This window comes from Ursus arctos, unplaced genomic scaffold (genome assembly GCF_023065955.2).
Source record: "Ursus arctos isolate Adak ecotype North America unplaced genomic scaffold, UrsArc2.0 scaffold_5, whole genome shotgun sequence".
Taxonomy (NCBI): Eukaryota; Metazoa; Chordata; class Mammalia; order Carnivora; family Ursidae; genus Ursus; species Ursus arctos.
The window spans coordinates 86917374-86937057 of record NW_026623067.1 but is presented as its reverse complement, the minus strand read 5'-3'; the positions used below and the strand labels follow the sequence as shown (position 1 = coordinate 86937057).

The 19684-nt window shown below is 34.5% G+C and overlaps 1 protein-coding gene across 10 annotated transcripts in view; it reads right to left on the bottom strand.

Moving 5' to 3' along the window:
- Positions 1-19684, bottom strand: part of FER (FER tyrosine kinase) — a 432712-nt gene that overhangs the window by 359142 nt on the left and 53886 nt on the right. For 9 of the 10 annotated variants that reach the window (XM_026498484.4, XM_026498483.4, XM_026498481.4 and 6 more), the window contains one exon: positions 6494-6667. In XM_026498484.4, the coding sequence (XP_026354269.1) occupies positions 6494-6667 (174 nt within the window). Of the gene's footprint in view, positions 1-6493; positions 6668-19684 lie in introns of those variants that run through there. The other variant, XM_044383971.3, reaches the window with a different exon arrangement.

The window sequence follows — 19684 nt, the reverse complement described above, 5'->3', positions numbered from 1 at the left end:
AGTATCCCTCAGTTTCTTTTTCTGAAAGAGTTCGTAGAGAATTGGTATGATTTCTTCCTTAAATGTTTGATAGAATTCAACTATCTAAACCTGGTGCTTTCTGTTTTGGAAGGTTATTAGTTATTAACTCAATGACTTCAATAGATACAAATGCCTATTCAGATCATCTATTTCTTCTTGTGTGGGTTTTTAGCAGAATGTGTCCTCCAGAGAATTGTCAAATTCCTCGTACGTAATCAAATTTGTGGGCATAGAGTTGTTCATAGTATCCCTTCGTTACCCTTTTAATATGGACAATGTAGTAATGTCCCCTCTTTCACTCCTGATATTAGTAATTTGTGCCCACATTGTTTTTATTAGTTAACCTGGCTACAAACTTACTGATTTTATTGATCTTTTCAAAGAACCAGCTTTTGGTTTTATTGATTTCTCTACTGATTTCATGTTTTCACTTTCACTAATTTCCACTCTAATTTGTATTATTTCTTTTCTTCTGCTTACTTTGGATTCAATTTGTTCTTTCTCTTTTTTCTAATGCCCTAAGGTAGAAGTTTAGAGGATTGATTTTATTCAATGCCATAGATTTCCATCTAAGCATTGCTTTTGCACCCTACACAATTTTGATAAGTTTTATTTTCATTTAGTTCAAAATATTTTTAAATTTCTCTTCAGATTTCTTCTTTGATCCATGTGCCACTTAGAAGTATTTTGTTCAATCTTTTCCAAAGAAGACATTCAGATGGCCAACAAACATATGAAAAGATGCTCACCATCATTCATCATCAGGGAAATCCAAATCAAAACTACGAGATATCACCTCACACCAGTCAGAATCACTAAAATTAACACAGGAAACAACAGGTGCTGGTGAGGATGCAGAGAAAGAGGAATCCTCTTACACTGTTGGCTGGAATGCAAATTGGGACAGCTACTCTGGAAAACAGTATGGAGGTTCCTCAAAAAGTTGAAAATAGAAGTACACTATGATCCAACCATCTTTCTATTACTGATTTCTAGTTTAATTCCATTGTGGTCTCAGAGTAGACACTGGATGATTTCTATTCTAAATTTATTAAGGTATGATTTATGGTCTAGAATGTGGTCCAGATGTTGAATCTTCCATGTAAGCTTCAGAAGAATATGTATTCTGCTGTTATTCAATGAAACAGTCTGTAGATGTTCATTGCATCTAATTGATTAATGATATTATTAAGTTCACCCATTTCCTCACTGATTTTCTGCCTGCTGGGTCTGTTCATTTTTGAAGGGGGATGTTGAAGTCTCCAACTGTAAAAAGAGTATTCATCTATTTCTCCTTGCAATTCTATCAGCTTTTGCAACTCCATTAGTATTTTGACATTATGTTGTTAAGCATGTAAATGTTAGGGATTGTTATGTCTTCTTGGAGAACTAACCCCTTTATCATTATGTAATTCCCCCACTTTATCCCCAAAAGTTTCCTTGCTTTGAAGACTGCACTGTTTGAAATTAATACAGCTAGTCCTGCTGTCTTTTGACTAGGGTTAGCATAGCATGTCTTTCTTTATCCATTTACTATCAATCTGTATGTGCCTCAATATTTAAAACAGGTTTCTTGTAGACAACACATAGTTGGAGCTTGTTTGTAAATCCACTCTTACAATCTCTGTCCTTTAATTGGCTCATTTACACTACTGACCTTCAAAGAACTTATCTATATACTTGGATTAACGGTTCCCATGTTTGTCAGTTTCCTATTTGTTACGCTTGTTATTTGTTCCTATTTTTGTCTTCTACTCCTTTTCTATTTTTCTATGATTTTAATTGAGTATTTTATACAATTCCATTCTTTCTTATTTCTTAGTATATCAGTCATATTTCATTTTTAACTTCCTTAGTAGGTGCCCTGGAGTTCACTATATATTTATAACTAATGCAAGCCTATTTTCAAAGAACACTATACCACTTCACAGGTAGTATGAGTACCTTACAATAACAAAATAATCCTAATACCTCCTTTCTATCCCATATATCATTGTTGTCATTCATTTCACTTATATATGTATGTAAACACATGTACACACCCAAGATGCATGACTGTACATAATTGAATATTGTTGCTCTTATTATTTTCAATAAACTGTTACCTGTTAGGTCAAAAATGAGAAAAATAAGTTTTTATTTTATCTTCACATCCTTTCCCTAATGTTCTTTCTTTCTCTATGTAGATCTGAGTTTCTGACCTATATCATTTTCCTTCTCAATCCACTGGCTACAAGTTTTCTCAATTTTTGTTTGTCTAAGAAAGTATTTATTTCATTTTTGAAGAATAATTTCACAGGGTATAGAATTCTAAGATCGTGGGTTTCTTCTCTCAACACTTAAATATTTCATTCCACTTCCTTTGTGCCTACTTAATTCTGAGGAGAAGTCAAATGCAGTTCTTATAATTGTTCTTCTATAGGTAAGGTGCTTTTTTACTCAGGCTTCTTTCGGGAATTTTTATCTTTGATTATCTGTAGTTTGAAAGTGATATGCATATGTGTAGTTTTTGGTCATTTGTTCTGCTTGGTGTTCTCCGAGCTTCCTAGATATGCTGTTTGGTGTCTGACATTAATTTAGGGAAATTTGAAGTCATTATCATTTCAAATACCTCTTCTGTTCCTTTCTCTCTTTCTTCTCCTTCAGGTATTCCCATTATACATATGTTACACCTTTTGTAGTTACCCCACAGTTCTTGGTTATTCCATTCCTTTTTTTTTTTTTCCAGTCCTTATTCTGTTTTTCAGTTTTGTAGATTTCTATTGATATAGTCTCAATTTCAGGAAATCTTTCCTTAATTGTATCCAATCTCTTATTAAGCCCATTACAGTCATTCTTCACTTCTGTTACAGTATCTTTGCTCTCTAGAATGCTAGAGAATGCTAGAATGCTTTTTGTTTCTTTCTTAGGATTTCCATCTTTATGCTTACATTACCCATTTGTTCTTTCATGCTTTTTACTTTATCCATTAGGACCCTTAGTATATTATTCATAGTTGTTTTAAATTCCTGGTCTGGGGTGCCTAGGTGGCTCAGTCGTTAAGCATCTGACTTCGGCTCGGGTTGTGATCCGAGGGTCCTGGGATGGAGCCCCACATCGGGCTCCCTGCTCAGCGGGAAGCCTGCTTCTCCCTCGCCCACTCCCCCTGCCTGTGTTCCCTCTCTCGCTGTCTCTCTCTGTCAAATAAATAAAAAAAGTAAAAAATAAAAAAAATTCCTGGTCTGATAATTCCAACATCCCTACTGTGTCTGGGTCTGATGCTTGTTCTTTCTCTCCAATTGTGGATTTTGCCTTTTGCTATCCCTTGTTATTTTTTCTTGATTGCTAGGCAGGATGTACCAGATAAAAGAAACTGATTAAATAGGACACTACTAATGTGGTGATAAGCTGTCAGAAAAGGGGAAATATTTTATACCCTATGATTAGGTCTCAGTCTTTTACTGAGTCTGTGCCTCACATGTACTATTCAGTTGACTAGCCCACTCCACACTCAGAGTGAGCAGGAGTTATGCTTTTTGCTTCCCTCAGATTAGTTAGGTTAAGGGTAAACAGTTTCTCCTAAGAGCAGACTTCATTAAGGACAGAATGCTTTGGCATATACCAAAATGGTTCCTTTTCCCCTCCTGCTGATGGAGCATGAGATTTTTCTTCAATATTCAGTGTGATAACATGGTAGAGGTCTGGAAGGTAAAACTCACAAGAGCGTGGAGGCCCTCAATACCTGGCTCCTCCTGGAGTTTTTAACTATCAGAGTCATCCACACTGAGCATCCAGAACTTGTCAGTTACAGTTCAGGTTTCCCCATACAGAGCACTGCTTCCCAAAGAGGTTTTTGCTCTGATAGATTGTGATTCTCTGTATTCAGTGGTCTGTCTCTCCAATTTTAGGGAGAGCCATCTGCTCTGTCACCTCACTTCTCTTAAGAATCTACAAAGAGCTGTTGATTTTTCAATTTATTCAAATTTTAACTCTTTGTTAGGATGAAGTGACAATTTCCAAACTTCTTACATGCCAGACTGGAAACTGGAAGTCTTAACTTTTGAAGTTGCTGAAGAACCAATTCATTATTCTCCAAACTGGCCAATTAATTGCAAAAAGCAAGCATTTATCCTGCTTGTTGTTTATGAACTATACCTCAGGGCAGCCAAATAGTTGACATAAGAAAACTTTTTATTGAAAAATTACAGCTAACAATCGCATTAGGAATGATAGAAATAAAATACTGCCATTCTATAACCCCTACTAAAATAATGGATCTAAGCAGCAAACATTAATTGTTCCTAAAACTATTTGGTGAATGGCTGAAGGGAAACTTTTTCAATAGGTTAATCAGTCTGGCAGCACTGGAACCTATTAGTCAAGCTTAATATCACAAAAGATAAACAAGAAGACATTAGATATCTCTGATATGGAAAAAATAGGAAGTCTATACCAGTACCTATGATGTATTCTTGCCCAAAAAATTAGCCAGAATTTTGTCAAGCAGCTTACAGGAAAATTAAAGGATAAAGGAATACGTGAAATCCCATCACAAGATGCTAACAAGAAAATCAAAAATTAAAGAAATTCAATTCTATAGAGGAAATTACCCAGTTTCTTCCACAAATAAATGGCATTTTAAAAAGGTTGGGGGAAGGTACCTACAGATTAAAAGAAAATTATTCAAATACAATGTGTGGGCCATGTTTGGGTCATGATTCAAATGAACCAACTGTAGAAAACATTTAAACAACAATCATTTGAGCACAGTCAGGATATTTAATAACCCTAAGGAATTACTGTTAAATTTAGGTGGGTTAATGATAATATGGTTAAGTTTTTTTTTAAAGAGTATTTCAGGGATGCCTGGATGGCTCAATTGGTTAAGTGTCTGCCTTTGGCTCAGGTTATGATCCCAAGGTCCTGGGATTGAGCCCCGCATCTGGCTCCTTGCTCAGCAGGGAGCCTGCTTCTCCGTCTGCCTGCAGCTCCCCCTGCTTGTGAGTGCTGTCTCTCTCTCTGACAAATAAACAAATAAAATCTTTAAAAAAAAAAAAAAAAAGTATTTCAGCAATATATACTAAAAGATTTATGGATAAAATGATGTCTGGAATTTTCTTTAAAATGATCCAGTATATTAGAAAAAGTGAGTATAGATTTTTAAAAAAATTTTTTTTATTATATTATGTTAGTCACCATACAGTACATCCCTGGTTTTTGATGTAAAGTTCAATGATTCATTAGTTGCATATAACACCCAGTGCACCATGCAATACGTGCCCTCCTTAATACCCATCACCAGCCTATCCCATTCCCCCACCCCCTCCCCTCTGAAGCCCTCAGTTTGTTTCTCAGAGTCCACAGTCTCTCATGCTTCATTTCCCCTTCTAATTACCCCCCCTTTCTTTATCCCTTTCTTCCCCTACCGATCTTCCTAGTTCTTATGTTCCATAGATGAGGGAAATCATATAACTGTCTTTCTCTGCTTGACTTATTTCACTTAGCATTATCTCCTCCAGTGCCGTCCATGTTGCAGCAAATGTTGAGAAATCATTCTTTCTGATGGCTGAGTAATATTCCATTGTATATATGGACCACACCTTCTTAATCCAGTCATCTGTTGAAGGGCATCTCGGCTCCTTCCACGATTTAGCTATTGTGGACAATGCTGCTATGAACATTGGGGTGCATATGGCCCTTCTCTTCACTACGTCTGTATCTTTGGGGTAAATACCCAGTAGTGCAATGGCTGGATCATAGGGTAGCTCAAGTTTTAACTTTTTAAGGGACCTCCACACTGTTTTCCACAGTGGCTGTACCAACTTGCATTCCCACCAACAATGTAGGAGGAATCCCCTTTCTCCACATCCTCTCCAGCAATTGTTGTTTCTTGCCTTGTTAATTTTTGCCATTCTAACAGGCGTAAGGTGGTATCTTAGTGTGGTTTTGATTTGAATTTCCCTGATGGCTAATGATTCTAAAAAAACCTTGACTATGTAGGTGGATCAGTCAATAGGAGTTTGTTTTACTATTTTCTCTTCTTTCGTACATTTGAAATTTTCGTAACAAAAAACATCGTAAAAAGTTATCCAGAAGGGACAAACTCTCACTGTGAAGAAAATTTACTTAATCCTAATTTACTTTGTCTATATTTTCTTTTTTATTATATGCATAGTAAAAATAAAAATACTAAACCTGAAAGAACTATTTCAGTAAATAAAAAATAAAAATTCGAAGTGATAAGAAAGCACTGTATCATAGTTTAATTGGCAGCATTCTTTTTCTTTCAGAGGAGTACATAAAGTAACAGTACATTTTATAATCAATCGTATTCTATATTCAGTAAGAATAAAATATTACTTATTAGAGACACCCAAACCTATTTCTCATCATAAAATGATGAACAAACAATTTTTAAAGTCAAACAAGATAAAATATTTCAGTGAATTTAAAAATCACATTAACAAAAGAATTCCAGAGTAGAAAGACTAACCTTGATCATCTCTGCCTCTATCTGCTGATGAACACCAATGAAACTTTTCTTCACCTGCTGCTTATCTTTGATCATCATGGTGAGCCTGTGCAAGGGTCCAGAATTTAGGTCCTCTGCATGTGTCTTCATTATTCTACTAAGCTGTTCCGTCTGCTGAATCATGAGTAGCCAAGACTTAAAAAAAATAAAGAAATAAAATTAGCACCTGTATTAAAGGTTTCCATTTTACTGTGCTTTAAGTATTCAGTATATTTAGTTTTATACAAATTATTACATTAATATAAAAATGCCAGGTTTCTAGCAATTGTGCAATGAGCTATGAATGGTTCATATTTAACATCTTCAACTTCAAGTACAAATACTTCAAAATTTAGTAATCATAGACTATGTAGTATTCTACGAAAGGGATTAAGGCTCTTCCAGAGTCCACACTTGCAGTCACCATTTTACTACTTCTTGTCTGTCAATACACTCATATAATGTTTCTGCCTACACCATGCTACTGTCAAATACAACAGAAATTTAACCATCTTTATGCTTAGCATTTGATCTGATCCTGCTGACTCACTTCTTCCTGAAACTCTTCTTTTTCAGTTTGTACGGCTTCTCATATTCCAACATACCAACTTGTCTTCTCTTCCTAAAAATCCCTTCTCAATCTTCGTACCTGCTTCTCTTTTGCTGCTTATGTCTTAAATACTGGTAATCTCTGGATTTCTATTTATTCTCATTTCTTAGTAAATACCATTAGCTCTCAATGGGTTTTCTAGCACAACATATTTCATTAAAGCAGACACATGTAATGCTGGGTTTGGGACAAGCAGGCATATGGATACTGCTGGAAGAACAAGTCATTTGTTATTAGACATTCTAGTTTCCTAGATACTAAAAAAAAAAGTAACTGAGGAATACTCTTCACTATAGGTCTTCAAAATTCTACTCAGAAACAATTGTTGGAGATTTACCATGGTCAGGTAAGATCCATGTTAAAGGTTAAAAAATAGGGTATGATTTCAGGTATTTACTAAAGATTAGAATAATTTTCTATGCTATTACTTTTGATCTATGAATGAACAGAATTATTCTTCATTGTTAATGTTCCAATATAATCCTAAGTTAAAATTGAATAAGCACCTAAATAAAAATAATAGCCTAAAACAAGTCATAGTCAGAACTCACCAGGGTCTAACTTGATAATCTGGTTTCTGATACACTGTAACATGCATTTTTTAAAAGTTAACCTTCGAGGACATTTGTTTAAAATGGGAATTAGATAGCATGGTAGCAATGCCAATCATAAGAGGGAAGGAAAAATTAACAGGCCTGTCTTCAACTGATAAAACAACAGAGGGATAAGAGCAGACATAATGCAATATGAAACACTGCCTAAAAGGAATGTGTGAGTGGGCAAGAAAGTGTTTGGGTGGTATATAACTGGAATTAGATGGGTGGCTAGAATATTTGTTATAAAGAGAGGAGAGTAAAATGCTATCAGCTGCTTGATAAAGAAACACAAAAGTAAAGATGTACTTCAACATTTGCAATAAAACCAGTACAGCACTTTGCAGATACGGCTCTTTGGTTATAGCAAAGGAATGGTCAGGACACAGATAAATTATCTCTTGGTCAGGGTAATTTGTGGAAGATAATTCTTTGTAACCTATTAAACAAAATACTGTAGGCCATGGGCAGCCATTTGAATTGCTTTATTATATGGAATCCTGCTTACTGGTAATAATTCTGTTAATAATGTTCCTCATAAGGGGATTTTACCAGTAGTCAGTCACTGATGCTAAAAGCCACGTAAGAATTATTAAAAAGTAAAAGTATCTAAATTTAACTTTAGAAAAAATTAATCATAGGCAAAAAACAATAATAAAATATGAAAACAAAACCACTGTGGTTAGGTTTATAAAACAGATTACAAATATCATAACTATTGAGAGATGAGCTACAAAATGTGAATGCAGTAATAATGTAACTATTAAAAACTAGACAAAAATCCTAAAAGATACTAACAAAAATCAGGAATGAGAATTTGATAAGAAAAATGTAATTGTGTCCATTTCCTAATTTTTCAAATAGATGAGTCAATAGACAGTTTTACTTCTAAAGTTTGTAAATAAAGAAATACAGACTTAAGTTTAAAATTCTTAAGTTTCACAAGTTAAACAGTTAAACAAGTGAATGTTTAGAAAAAAACATACAATACAGACCTTCTAAATTATCAAAAGTAATTTTTGAGGAAAGTTAACATTGTCCATTAAAAAAAAGGAAAACAAAAGAAACAAAATATGACTAACAACTAAAAGTTGCAAAATAAAAATTATACTAAACACCTCTGCTAAACATTATCTATGAAAAAGAAAAGATTATCAATCAGAGGGGTAAAACTTCACTTTATAAGCAATAAATAAGTAGCACCAGTAAAATAAAATAACCTACAACACACACACACAAAAAGACAAGTAAAAATCCCCCAGAGAAATGTAAACAACAAGATTCAGTAGTCAATATGTTCAAATGATTTAAAATTGAATTCTATTTGAATTTTGAATTGAATTTGAAAACTGTAAACAAATAAGGACACCTTATGATGTAAAACAATATCAATTACAATGAATATATAACTGTCATGAATCCTTTCGTTCTAGAAAACAGTACATCAAAACACACAAAGCAAAACAGTGGAAAATGAAATGAGAAATCAAAAGTAGTTGGGAGAATTAAATGTACTTATCTCTACCTGTGGCAGATAAGTTTAAAAAATAAAGAATACAGAGTATCTGAATAAGTAATTTAATAATGAATATGTTTGATTTGTTGTCATATTTAAAAACTTATATACTATAGGTAGAGAAGGTACCTATTTTTTAAGAATCTATGGAATATTTTTAAAAATTAGATATTGGGCTACAAAAATTTTATAAACTTCTTCAAAAACAGAAAATAGTTCATAATAACTATACTCTCTAGCTAGCCTCTTACAAGGAAAAAAATAAGGAAAAATATCACTGACAGAATTTTTTAAGGAAAAAAATTTAAATCATTCCCCAAAACAGCATAGGCCAAACAGTAAAGTTTTTAAAACTAATACAAGGCCTAGAAAATAACAGTAAGTAAAACACTATCAAAATCTATGATATAGAGCTCAATTTGCTGAAAGATTCAATCTTTACACTTCCATTTCTAAGTAAGAAAAAATAAAAATAAATTTGTTAAACATTCAATTTTAGAAGTTGGGAAAGGAAGAACAATGTAAACTTTAAGGAAAATATAAAGAGGAAATTGAAAATTATAAAACAAAGTATTTATTAATTAGTCAAAAATAAAAATCAGAAAAATAATGTTAATAACATTAAAAGAGAGACAATAGTAGGGAAAAAAGAAAATAAAGTATCTAAAATTAAGTCTAGGAAATAAGAAATAACCAAAGATTAAGACAAAATCACAAAATCTTTGAGAAAAAAATGTTTTTCTCCTATTAATCTGTCTTTTGTCAATTTATTTTTTATATATTTATGTGTTATGTTTAATTGACATATAGTTAACATATAATATTAGTTTCAGGTATATAACATGGTGATTCAGCTTTATATACATTAAGACATGCTCCCCACAACAAGTGTGGTTTCCATCTGTCACCACACAAGGTTATCAATTACATTATTGACTATATTCCCCATGCTGTATTTTAAATTCCCATGACTTACTTATTTTATAACTAGAAGTTTGTACCTCTCCATTTCCTTCACCTGCTCTGCCCATCCTCCCTCCCTACCCCAAAACTTTTAAACATATTTCTCCAAATCAAATCCTATCTATTGAAACAAAGAAATGAAGAAAAGAAATAAAGCAACCTGCCTGGTGTAGGTTCTATTTCCCTAGCTGACTTCTCACATTAAAAGACAGCAAATTCAAAAACACCAATATCCATGAACTACATGATTATCATGAACCAATTATCAAAATATCTCTAATAAAATACAAAGCTCAAAATGTTTTGCTGATGAATAATTCCAAATATTTATGAATTAGATATCTTTGATACTACCTAAAATGTTTCTAAGAAATGAGAATGAAAAAAGTTCCTAAAATCACCATAACACAGACATCAAAGCTGCAAAGACACTACAAAAATAAATTCTCTTATAAATGCCAAAGCAAAATCTTAAACAAAATATTAATAGGACAAAACAGTCCATGAAAAGAAAAATATCTCATAGCCAGTTTTGGGACATTTTAAAAATGCATACCTAATAGTCATATGTAGAAGTAGTCCCATAAAAGTCCACTTAAAGTCAAAAAGTCACTTAAGTGACTTAAAGTCAAAAATGTTATTTAATAATGTTTCCAAAATGCCTCTCAAAGAGAGAATACAAATAAAAATATTTCAAAGAAAGATGCTTACCCACTTTAATAATAAAAAAACACAAATGAAGCCATTTGGAATTATTATTTTTCATGTGTCTGGTTGACAAAATTAAATAAAACAATACATTCCACAGGTAAGAGTTTGGGGAAATAGGTTCTCTAACACACTGTTCGTAGAAAGGTGAATTATTGAAATATTAAGTGGGCAAAACTTTATACCCAGAAATTCTACTTCTTGGAATTTATCTCACACAAAAGATTTGCACAAGTATACAGATTATATTTACAAGGATATTTATCACAGTTTTGATAGCAAAAAGAGTCCATCAATAAGAAGTCAAAGAAATGAATTATAATGAAATGTAGCCATTAAAAATTAAGACATCTTCATGTGAAATGGTATAGAGAAAGCCGAAGGTATATAATGAGGCTAAAAAGTCAAACTGCAAAATGGTTTATAGAGTTCAATGCCATTTCTATAAGATGAACAAACATCTTGCGTGGGCACAGGCATCAAAAAAAAAAAAATACAGAGAATAAAAATAAAGGTAACTGTATGTGAAATGTAGAAAAGATAACAAACAATACTCTTTTTGTCTTCAAACCTGAATTGCCTTGTAAAAATTAAAGTATGAGAAGTAATCAAAACCAAAATGATTTATGTTCCATTTCAAATTCCATCCACAAGCTGTTCAAAATACACACACACTGTGACCTAACACTACAATAGCACTTCCAAATATAGAGCCTACTAAAATATGCAACACCAGCCTCAAATGTATCACTCCAAATTTAGTACAGATGCTTCCATGAAATTAAATCGCAGCTCTCATGCATAACAGGAAACATTCATCACACCCGAAGCCAAAATAATATCTAAAGTAAAATAATATGGGGCGCCTGGCTGGCACAGTTGGAACAGCACGTGACCCTTGGATGTCAAGATCGTGAGTTTGAGCCCCAATGTGGGGTGTAGAGATTACTTAAATAAAAAACTTAAAAAAAAAAAAGTAAAATAATATAGCACAAGATGAGTTAACTTTGTTAATCATTACCTGGGAGTGTGAGAAAATATAAAACAATATCCAGTTAAAGATAAAATACTAGCAGCTCTTCCATAAAGAAAGTATAAACTCACTAGTTTAACTTACTTTGGAGAAATAAAGTGTAAGTTAATTTTTTAAATTAAATGTTAGACTATTTCCACAGAAAGAACTTTATTCCATTGAGGCATACACATTAGCAAACAGGTATGAAATGCGAAGTACAGATCCCGCCAGAACTGCTAATATTTCTATGTATTAGTAATTTATAATTAACAAATTAATCACACATATTAGCAGATACTCAGAAATGAGCTGAAGGAAACCAGAAATCATTGACCATGATTCCTTTGTGCTTGGAAGAATGCTAGAAAGAACAGATAAAAGAGTAATTAAAATAAGCACTTCCTCCAGCCTTGACACAGTAACTGGAATAAAGCTCATGTTCCCACTGAAATAACTAGAAAACTGAGCGTAATGCATGAAACTGTTTTCAGATACAGGACCACAGGCAGCCCAGGACTGGAATCCCAAAGAGTAGTGAAAGATCTGAAATTGCCCCAGTTTTTCTGCCTGGAAGTCTCTCCTAAGGGAAGTGCAAAGAGAAAATCGGAGTATAAAGTCCAGAACAAGCATAAACTTATAAGTCAGAGTGAAAAGTCTGACTTTATACTAATTACAACGTCCATTTAGAGAATTTTAGGCAGGCGAGTGACACGGCCATTACAGGTGGTAAATTAAAAGGTCAAAGAGAAAACTCTTTGGGCCTCATACTGCTTGTATGTGTTTCTTTTCTTTCTTTTCATAATAATGCAAAGCCTCACCTGATCTGAATTATCTTGAATTCTAAATAAATAGTCTGATTTCATAAATGCTAATTATACCTTACTTAGAAGAAAAAATAAAATGCCATTAGGAAAATATTTTAAAATAAAATCAGCCAAGATGGAGTAACAGGAACCAAATTTATGCTTCTACCTGAAAAAAAAAAATGGACAAAATATAAGAAATAACAGTTTTCAAGATACTGGGTATCAGGCATTGAAGGCATGAAGTGATCACCGAAAGAAAGGAAACAAACAAGATGAGCCCTACAACTGCCCTGACTTACTGATTTGAGAGGCTGCCGCACAGGGAGGAAAAACCAAATGGGTTGTGAGCAGAATCCCTGAGCTGAGGAGGCGGAGCTGAGAGTCTGAGAACAAGGCAGGTAGAGTTCATGGCACAGACTACTGGAGAGGATGGAGGCGCAATGAGAAGCCAGGAGATCCACAGTGAGCCTACTCTGGTATTCAGCAGAATACTTGATCAGCGCATGCAGGTGAAGAAGCTACAGGAACTGGGGAAAAAACTGGCTGAAAAGATGACAGGGAACAGTTCCTGCTGTTCGTATATGGTCAGGAAGAGTGTCTGTTCCCACCAGCCACCCCAGAAAAAGTCATAATTCATGGGGCACCGGGCAGAGCCCTACTAGTGGGGAGTCATTAGCCCCAGAGCGCACACTGCTCTCACCCTGCCCAACAAGTCTTAAAATCAAGATCCAAAGGATCAAGCTCTTTCCACATAACTTAACTGTGCTCCCTAACAAAACTCAACGAAACATAGCAATATAAACTATCAAAAATGAAACTGAGAGGAAAAAAGCATGTAGAAATAAATAAATGGAACATGACTGAGCTGCAGAACACCTTCTAGACATCTAACATATGTGTAATTAGAAAACCCCAAGGAGACAGAGGAGGGATAGGAAAAGTATTTGAAGAAATAATGGCTGAAAACATTCAAAACTCAATGAAAACCAAAAAACCCACAGATTCAAGAAGCTCAATGAATCCAAGCATGAGAAGCATGAAAAAAACCTACACTATCAGCACTTTATTTGAGGCAAATAGCTTCGGAACATTCAAACATTTCATAATGATAGGGGCTCCTGGGTGGCTCAGTCGTTAAGCATCTGCCTTCAGCTCAGGTCATGATCCCAGGGTCCTGGGATCGAGCCCCGCATCGAGCTCCTTGCTCAGCGGGAAGACTGCTTTCTACCTCTCCCACTCCCCCTGCTTGTGTTCCCTCTCTCGCTGTCTCACTCTCTGTCAAATAAATAAATAAAATCTTTTTTAAAAAAATTTCACAATGATAGTATAGTAATTTTCATTAAAAAGCTGATTATATATACAAAACCCCGTCAATTTTATAATTCATTTGATGAGTTTCTGAACACCTTTTTTTTTCTTACAACATTTACAATTTCTTCCCCTATAAATGGAGCAGGAATACACTAGTCTCCTTCCCTGTACAGTAGATGTCACGGCATCCAGAACAGCAGATATATTTTCATTTGGTGGGAGTTTTTAAAGAACCAAAGAACTGAAGTTATTTGGTGACTCAGGGAGGGATGGATCATCTGCGTTAAGTATGCCCTTCGATGTCGGGGGAATTCTGGCCTATGTAACTGGCCTTTTGAAACTTTTAAGCTCTTGTTATTTCAAGTACTACAAATTCTTAGATGATTAAACACTAATGCAATAACCAAAACAAATACTGAATAAAAATACTAGGTAAACAAAAAATAATTAAATATTTTTAAGATAAAATAAAATCAAAATAATCAATTAATTGAAGTCAATAGTTGGGTTGCAAAGATTGCTACCACATGTGCTGAGCCACATGAGCTCACTGATCACCCAATCTCAGAAGACAGCCATTTCCAGAAACAACATGACCATCAAAATATTACTATCGCCATTAAACAGAGTAAATCTAGATATCTAAACACAGATCAGACCCAGAAGGAAACTATATTACCTTTTCTCTCCCACTACTTTTTCTTTCAGCTTCCTAGACTCTGTCCCTCAACTGCTTATGTTCTTGGACTTAGAAAGCCGCAATTCTTGCTCTTCCTCAGAAGAACAATATCCAGCTAACAGGCCAGAGTCACCTTTGCCCTTTGGAAGCAAATCACATCACCATGGCAATTTCTGCTACCAAAAGTTGGGCGCTGAGTTAAAGATCCCTGCTGTCTCCTCCAGCGCTCACACCCCGTGATTCTTCTCTACTTAGCTACTTCCCTCTACACGGTCATCTTCATACACTCCTTGAGTGTTACAGTCGTGTCCACAGAAGATTACTTTGTTGATCCAGTTCTAGCGGGTTTTGGTTAATACAGGGCTGACCTACTTGGCTGTTTTAAAGAAAACGATAAATTACAGTAAGGCTTCTGGAGATGTTTGCCCACTCCCCTCTGTTCTCCACCCTGTTACATCCCATTCTCACCCCCCCCCCCATGTCCTGGGCAGTTGTTTTGTTATTCCCTATTTCTTATATCTCCCAAATCTCCTTGACTGGCTCTTTCAGCTTAACATTTCTTTAAAAGCAGACTTCCCATTCCTCCCTGAATCCAACCAATCCTTCCAGTTCCTGCTCAATCTAATCTTTTTAAAAACCTCTCACATAAGCCTCTGGGGAAAAAAGTTAAAACTCTGCATTTGCTCCCAGAAGTTATAAACCAGCCTATATACTTAGGACCTTCTCTTTTTTCTGAAGCTCTGTCCGATAAATGATGTTTTCTTCTCTCACATCCTGTGTCAAACAGAACCAAGAGGCAGAGTTGATGGTCTCCACTCCTTCTCCCCAACTTCACCCCTATTAAGTCTAACCTTGCTTCTAGATGACCCTCTGCTCCTCCTCTTTAACATCATCTGCTTCCTCTACGTTCACAAGCTTTCTCTTCTATACTCCTTATATCAACAACACTCTGAGACAAATATCTTCATCTTATAAATGCCAGCAGAGAAATTAAATAATCCGCCAAGGTCACACAGTTAATAAATCTACCTCTTAATGTGCTAGATCCAACACAACCTAAGATGTTGAAGGATACAGAAGTATGGGAACCTAAAGACACCTGCTTCGAAAGATTACTTTCTTTTCCTATATACCCAAAATACATGCATCTGAAGACTAACTATTAAGCTAAACTAATGAGAGTACTTTATAAACTGGTTACAAATTACACAGTAATGTTTAATTAATCCCTATTTAGTTCTTTATCATTAAATTAGAGGCCAACAGCCACAAGGAAAATCTATCTACTCCTTTAGGCTACCTACTTGGTGGCATGAGTAACCTCTAAAGTTGAGTAAGTCCTTCTAGGCCAAGTAGTGAGTTATTCTTGATATGAAAGTAAAAATAAAAGTGGCCTTGCACTATATTGGGGTTTCTAACTAGAATAATGACCTACACTTCAAATCTCCCTAAGCAGAACAATTAAGAAATAAATCAGCATCTTCTTCTATCTAACCAAAACCAGCGCCACCCCGCATAATTAGAAATAGCACCACTATATGCTGGCTAACTGAACACACACACACACACAAAGAAATAACACCACTTTAAGATAAATATACATATAATACACATTTCCCTATCCCCAAGGAAACAAAATTACTGGTTTAAGACTTTTAAGTTTTAGAACGTTTTTCAGAATCCTGAGTTGTAAACTGAATATTAATATTATATTATAAAATACTGTTTCTACCTGAAATGCATTTTTCAAAAGATTTTCTAAATTCCTAAATGTGACTTTTATGTTGTTGTTTCGTGCCCAAAAATAATTCCTAGAAATAAATGCATCTCCTATTTCACAGTGAAAAAGAGGAATAATGATTCCATTTATAGAGATTTTATTCTCCCCCCCTCCCTCCATCCCCTAAAAAAAGAGACCATACATTACACTGCAAACACTACAGAGCATCACAGATTTCCAAAATAATTAGCATAAATCCTAAAATGCCGATTTCACTCTTGGAAAACCAACAGAGGTAAATAGTACCAGTTATATTAGGATGAACGCACAATATTAAAAAAAGTAAACACTCAAATTTTGGAAAGTGAAAACTACATATAGGGAAAACATTCACATCTTTTAGAAAAGCAAATCATGCTTCCACCTCTGAACTAGCAGCAGTGTGGTGAGGTAAATCAGTATTGTATAAACAGGTAGTAATTTAAAGTTCTGAGCTCATTATACCAAAAAGTATTTATCCTGGACAATGAGTCAAAGAACATACAACTACTGTAGCTATAATTACAGTAAAGCATTGAAAATAATCAACAAATGACTCAAACCTGAAAAATACCTAAATAATAGTTGTTATAAATAGGTTTTTCTACAGACTGTATCTTCCAACTACTTGCTTTCTTTTCTGCTTGAATATTTTTTAAAACACAACAATAAAATTCCAAGAAGAATGCATAGCTTCTGTGCCACACAATAATTCAAAATAAATGGTTCTCCAAAACAATAGTTATTATTCAGAGTTTGTCTGAATTCATAAGAATGTTTTTGGAGTTTCTGAAACTTATGAGATATAGAAATCCAGAAGACAAGTCATTAAACCTCCCTAAAACTGAGTATTTCAAAGACTGAATTTCAAGCGCAAAGTACTTCCTATTCACAAGAGCCTGTCTTTGCATTTTCTTCAAAGCCTCCTGGTTTCCCAAGGCTAGTGGTTCCCAATTCTGCCTGCAATAAGAATCACCCAGCAGCCTCTTTAAAATACCAAATCTTGAATCCCACAACCAGAGATTCTGACCTAATAGGTTTTGGATGGGGTGCAGGCATCAATATTTCAAAGCTCCCCAAGTAATTCTAATGTACAAAACATTTGTATCCCTAATAATCACTGGATTATGCAAAATCCCACTAAAAACCACAGAGCTTTTATATATATATATATATATATATATATATATAATTGTTAGATGCACAACAGTCAAAAAGTTTATCAGGGATACATTTTTAGAAAAAGACAGAAACCTAAGAAAAACTTTGCATGGTTTTACATAGATTAAGTGATTAAGAAACACATTAAATACTACAAAAAACATGGCACTTTATACCTTGAAAAGACCTGAGGTTTGCTTATCAAAAGTAGGCATCAGAAACGTTGCAACTTGGGAGTTTTTGTAAAGTAGTAGAAAGAGTTATCTGAATTTGGACAGAAAGTTGCAAGACCACATGTCGATGGGTGTGGCTCATAACACAACAGATGAACAGAGGTAGCCAATAAATGATGAAAGTGTGTGCTTGTTTTATGCATTCCTAAGCAGCTCAATTCATCTAGGTAGTTTTTGGCATTCACCTAGCACTTCTTCCAGATTTGTGCATGAACGAACACAAAATCACATTATGTTCAAATTGTTCCCCAATTTATCAATTGCATTGGAACAAATTCATGTTTTTAAATCAAGCTTTATAGCAGAATTGAATCCACAGACTTAAGAATTACTGTCTTAGAGGCGCCTGGGTGGCTCAGTCGTTAAGCATCTGCCTTCGGCTCAGGGCGTGATCCCAGGGTCCTGGGATCGAGCCCCACATCAGGCTCCTCTGCTGGGAGCCTGCTTCTTCCTCTCCCACTCCCCCTGCCTGTGTTCCCTCTCTCGCAGGCTGTCTCTCTCTCTGTCAAATAAATTAAAAAAAAAAATCTTAAAAAAAAAAAAAGAAAAAAGAATTACTGTCTTAAAATACATACAGTTGAAAATCTAGTTATACAGGTTCTAGTTACAATATATACTTATTATGTGACTACTAAATAATAAGGCTGGTTCATCAAAAAGCAGTTTTCATTGCTTTTATTTCCCATGTAGTATATGGAATATAGCCAATATTTCAGTCCACTTCATGTTTAAAATATTTCCCTTCAAATAGGTTGGACTGAGAATTATCTTATATCACTACATTATTTCAGAAGAGAGTTGACTGTATTCTAACAGGTGTAATTGTATATTTACTAATTTTTGTTCAGCTTTATTGAGATATTAGTAACATATAACATATGCAAGTTTAAAGTGTACAACATAATGATCTGATACATGTATATATTGCAAAATGATTACTACAATTAGGTCGTTTAATACCTCCATCTCCTCATATGATTGTCCTTTTTTCTTGTGATGATAAACTTTAAGATCTACTCTCTTAACAACTTTCAAGTATATAATACAGTACTGTTAAATATAGTTACATGCAGTACATTACATCCCCAGAGATTATTCATCTTATAGCTGGATTTGTACCCTCTGATCAACATCTCCTCATTTCTCTCCCACCTTCACCACCTCCCAATTTCTGACAACCACCATTCTAATCTCTATTTCTATGAGTTGGCTCATATAAATGAGAACATATAGTATCTTTCTTTCTTTGTCTGACTTATTTCACTTAGCATAATGCCCTCGGGTCCACCCATGTTGTCACAAAAGGGAGGATTTCCTTCCTTTTTTATGACCGAATAGTATTCCACTGTGTATATATACCACATTTTCTTTATCCATTCATCCATTAATGGATGTTTAGGCTATTTCCATATCTTGACTATTGTAAATAATGCTGCAATGAACAAAACAGGGCAAGTATCTCTTCAAGATAATGATTTTATTTCCTTCAGATATATATCCAGAAGTGGGATTGCTGGATCATCTGGTAGTTCTATTTTTAATTTTTTGAGGAACCTCCATACTGTTTTTCAAAGTAGCTGTACCAATGTACATTTCTAGCAATGGTATACAAGAACTCTCTTTTCTCCACGGCTTTGCCAACACTTGTTATTTCCTGTCTCTTTGATAGTAGCCATTCTAATAGTTATGAAGTAACATCTCATTGTGGTTTTGATTTGCATTTCCTTGGTGCTTAGTGATACTATCTTTTCATGTGTCTGTTGGCCATTTGTTATGTGTCTTTGGAAAACTGTACTCAGATTCTCCACCCAATTTTTTA